This window comes from Nannospalax galili, unplaced genomic scaffold (assembly GCF_000622305.1).
Source record: "Nannospalax galili isolate Female #2095 unplaced genomic scaffold, S.galili_v1.0 scaffold543, whole genome shotgun sequence".
In the NCBI taxonomy this organism is placed as follows: domain Eukaryota; kingdom Metazoa; phylum Chordata; class Mammalia; order Rodentia; family Spalacidae; genus Nannospalax; species Nannospalax galili.
In genome coordinates, this window is record NW_008352270.1 from 149547 (window position 1) to 154291 (window position 4745).

General features: G+C 37.9%; 1 protein-coding gene across 1 annotated transcript in view; it reads left to right on the plus strand.

Annotated features, from left to right (window-relative positions):
• The window catches only part of LOC103746899 (kinesin-like protein KIF28P), a 65808-nt gene that overhangs the window by 10756 nt on the left and 50307 nt on the right, over positions 1-4745 (plus strand). Inside the window, 1 exon segment of the mRNA XM_008849183.1 lies at positions 199-393. Within this exon segment, the coding sequence (XP_008847405.1) occupies positions 199-393 (195 nt within the window).

Genomic DNA, 4745 nt, shown 5'->3' on the forward strand with positions numbered 1-4745 from the left:
AATAAACAAACAAATAAATAGCCAAGAAGGAAATTTTAGAGGAAATACATTGCTATAACAACTAGTGAAAAATAAGGAAAAAAATAAAATAAATGGTATGCTCTTGGCTTGATTCCCTGTTACATATAAAAACTTGCAAGATGATTAACTTGGATAACAATAAAGCCTTATGATTCTGAATGTACAACTTGACTATAGAGAGAGAAGAACTCTGGGAGCAAATGTGTGATTTCCATGCATTCCAAAAGCACCACCACCATCCAAGACCCCAAGAATGCAGAGCGTGTCAAAACCTTTACCTTTGACCGGGCGTACTGGTCTCATGATGGATTTCAAGAAGACAAAGACGGTGTCCTTATTCCATCTGACCCAGCCAGAAGATTCGCAGGCCAGGTAACTTGCTTTGTGAAATGTCAGTGGCAGCTTTTGTGTATGTGTGTGCGCGCGTGCGTGTGTGTGTGTGTGTGTGTGTGTGTGTGTAATTTTATATTCTGATGTATTGTTACACTGTAAATACATCAATACATTTTATGCCAGAGCAGAGAGGTGGCTGTGTTGGTAAAGTGCCTGCTATGTGAACCCGTGTAAAAAGCCAGGAATGCCAGCCCATTTCTGTAACCCCAGCTTGGGGGTTGGGGTGAGAGCAGAGACAAATGGAGCCCTAGAGCTCATTGGTCAGCAAGCCCAGCCAAAGCTAGGATCTGCAGTTTCATCCTCCAAAAATGAAAATGGGGAGCAACTGAGACAGGGCATCTGTCCTAGACATAGGCCTACACACATGCACACCGTGTGCATGAACATTCATGTGCCTACTTGCACATACACTTTCTATACACTAACAAGCATAAGGTACCACACACACACACACTTTTTTTTTTTTTTTTTTTGTCTTTTAGAGACAGGGTCTCCCTGTAGCCCAAGCTGGCCTGGATTCACTATGGAGAGACCAGGCTGACCTCAAATTCACAAAGATCACCTACCTCTGCCTCCCGAGTGCTGGGATTAAAGGCGAGTGCCACCATGCCTGACACACACACACATTTTTATGCCAGCATAAAATTATTCATGTGAGAATTTTATTTTAAATTTATTCCTTTTACAAAGATGAATGTGAGGTCCCAAAATGCAGCTATTGTAAATAATTTTAGACATTCAAATTTATTGATTTGCCAGTGTATCAATATGTTTAATTTTGTTTGCTTGTTTGTTTGTTTATTGAGACAGGGTCTTGCTATACTTAGCTCTGACTGACTTGGAACTCCCTATGTAGTCCAGACTGGCTTTGGATTTATGATCCTCCTGCCTCCGCCACCCAAGTGTTGGGATTATAGATGAGTGCCACCATGCCCAGCTTTTGATATAACTTTCGAAAGGAATATCAGTTAGGTCAATTATATTTTGCCGCCTTGAACTAAGCAAAATAAAAAAAAAGTTCTCAGTGTTAGAGAGAACATACTGTTTCTCCATCAAATGAGACATAACTCATGTTTATCAAGAAAGTTCTGTTTCTAGGTAGGCTGCTCCTACTGAAAATTTGCTTGGACTTTTTATTTTAAAATCATGATTGGGTGTTGAATTTTTTAAATGATTTTCAGGCATGTATTTATGTATTTTTCTGGTAATCTGATTATATAATGAATTACGTTGACTTGTATGTATTTATTTGTATGTGTTGTTGTGTGTGGTATATACACACGTGTGCCTGCCCGTCCATCACTGGGTGTCCTGCTCTGTCATTCTCTACCTCATTCCCTGGGGACAGGGTCTCTCATTAAACCTGAGCTCAGTGTTTTGGCTAAGCTGGCTGGATCCAGAGGTATGCCTGTCTCCGCCCCCAGTGCAGGAAGATGTTGTCATGCCCGGCTTTTATTTGGATGCTTGGTCCTCATGTTTGCGTAATCAAGTGCTCTTACCCACTGAGCCATCTCCCCACATCCTGCTTTTACATTTTCAATCACCAGCACCCCCTCCTCATTTTACATTTCAATCTTATATTTCTAGGAGCACCCCCCATCCTCATAGAGATATATTCTTTCTTTCCTTTTTTAGGGGGGCAAGACAGGAGCTCAAGCAGGCCTTGAGTACATGGTGTCCTGCCTCCGCCTCTCAATATTAAGATTATAAACGTGTGTCGACACATCTGGCTTTTATCATCTTTGTGTCTGCGTTTAAGAAGGATATTGTCCTTTAGTACTTTTTGTCATATTTTTGGCTGAGGCATGGTATCAGATTCATAAAATGAGATGAGAAATTCCTTTTATCATCTGCAAGATTAAAAAAAGTAATTCTCACTATTGCTCCTTCGTTAGAATTCACCAGAAGAGGTGTGGGAGCCTATGGTTTTCCCTGTCCGTTTTTCTTTTAACATTTGATTTTCTTTTTATGTATTTATTTTTAATTAATTAATTAATTTTGAGGTAGGACCTCCCTGTAGCCCCAGCTGGCCTGGAACTTGTTATGTTGACCAGGCTGGCTTCTGCCTCCTCAGTGCTAAGATTAAAGACGTGACACCACACCAGCCTATTTATTTATTTATTTATTTACTTATTTATTTATTCATATTTATATTTTTTATTTTTATTTTATGTGGATGAGTGTATCGCCTGCAAGACAGTATAAGTGTACCCGTGTTGTGCAATGCCTGTAGTGGTCAGAAGAGGGTGTTGTATTCCCTGGGAACTGGAGTTATGAATGGTTGTTAGCTGCCATGTGGGTGCTGGGAATTGAACTCAGGTCCTCTGTTAAGAGCAGCCAGTGCTCTTAACCACTGAACCATCTGTCTAGCCCCTATTTATTTATTTATTTGTTTGTTTGTTTTAAAATTATTTAATAACCACGTACTTAGAAGAAGCATTTCATTACAACAGCATGCACATATTCAATAATAATTTCTAGAGCTAAGATGCATCTCTTTCAAAATTGGCTGTAAATTTTTAGGTTTACAGTTGAATTATTACAGTTATACAATATTGTACTCAGTATAAACCCTATAAGACATAAAATTAAATGAGGTTTTAACTTTTAAAAAGATCTCCATTTCATTTTAGAATATATTGTTCATTGCAGAAAGACTCATTGTTTTTACTACTAACACTGAGATGTTGGTACATGCATCTCTAATCTGTATGTATCTGATTATTACTAGTCATAATCAGTTGCACTTGGCTCCTTGGTGCCTGTGTATGTCTATAAAATCATAGGGTAGATTTCAATGGTAATGTTTTTCACATCTACTAATTATTAAGGAGCAAATTTTTATGCTTTGATAAATTATTATTTTTAATCTTTATTTTAAAAAAATTTTAATAACTACATGATTAAAAGAAGCATTTCACTACAGCTTTAACATATTCAGTAACACACTCCAGAGCAAGAGTACATCTCTTTCACAAGTGGGTGCAAGTTTCTAGGTTCACAGTTGAATTAATACAGTTATACAATATTGAACTCAGTATAAGCCCTGTAAGACATAAAATTGAATGAGTTTTTAGCCTTTAAAAAAGATCTCCATTTCATTTTAGAATATATTGTTCATTGCAGAAAGACTCATTGTTTTTACTACTAACACTGAGATGTTGGTACATGCATCTCTAATCTGTATGTATCTGATTATTACTAGTCATAATCAGTTGCACTTGGCTCCTTGGTGCCTGTGTATGTCTATAAAATCATAGGGTAGATTTCAATGGTAATGTTTATCACCTCTACTAATTAGCATGACGTAAATTTCCATGCTTCCTCCTCAACTATAATACATTTTTTAGAATTTGTTGATTTTTGTGTGTGTGTATATCACACAAAACATCCCAAACCATCTTATTCAACTATACACCCACTTCCCAGATGGCACCCTCCCATAGCCTCCCTCCCCCCACTAGAGCCCTTATACTCTGATATCCCTGCTACTGTCTGCTGTGTTGTCAGCACCCCCAGCCATTCCCCACTATTTGTACATCTGGTGAATCTAGTCAGCCTATCTAGAGGTCTTTGTTTTAAGAGGGTCAGCTGTTCCTCATCTAGCAGCAATCAGTTGTCAATATTCCTTTAGATAAGAAGGATAAAAGGGATAATTTGATCTCTTCTTTTCCAATTATTACTCCTTTAATATCCTCCTCTTGTCTTATTGCTCTGGCAAGAGTTTCAAGCACTAAAAGAGAAGTGGAGATAGTGGACAGCCTTGTCTGGTTCCTGATTTCAGTGGGAATGCTTCCAGTTTGTCTCCATTTAGAATGATGTAGGCTGTGGGCTTGTTATATATGGCTTTAATTATGTTGAGGTATGTTCCCTCCAGTTCAATTCCCTCTAGGACTTTGAACATAAATGCACGTTGAATTTTGTCAAAGGCCTTCTCTGCATCTATTGAGATGACCATGTGGTTCTTTTCTTTGAGCCCATTTATATGATTTATGACATTTATTGACTTATGTATATTGAACCATCCCTGCATCTCTGGAATAAAGCTAACTTGATCATGGTGGATGATCTTTTCGATGTGTGTCTGTATGCGGTTTGCAAGTATCTTGTTGAGAATTTTTACATCTACGTTCATTAAAGATATGGGTCTATAGTTTTCTTTTATGCTTATATTTTTACCTGGCTTTGGTATTAGAGTGATGCTGCCTTCATAGAAGGAATTTGGAAGTTCTCCCTCCATTTCTATCTTTTTGAATAAATTAAGTAGTATTGGATGTAGATCTTCTTTAAATGTCTGGTAGAATTCTGCTGTAAATCCATCTGGTCCTGGG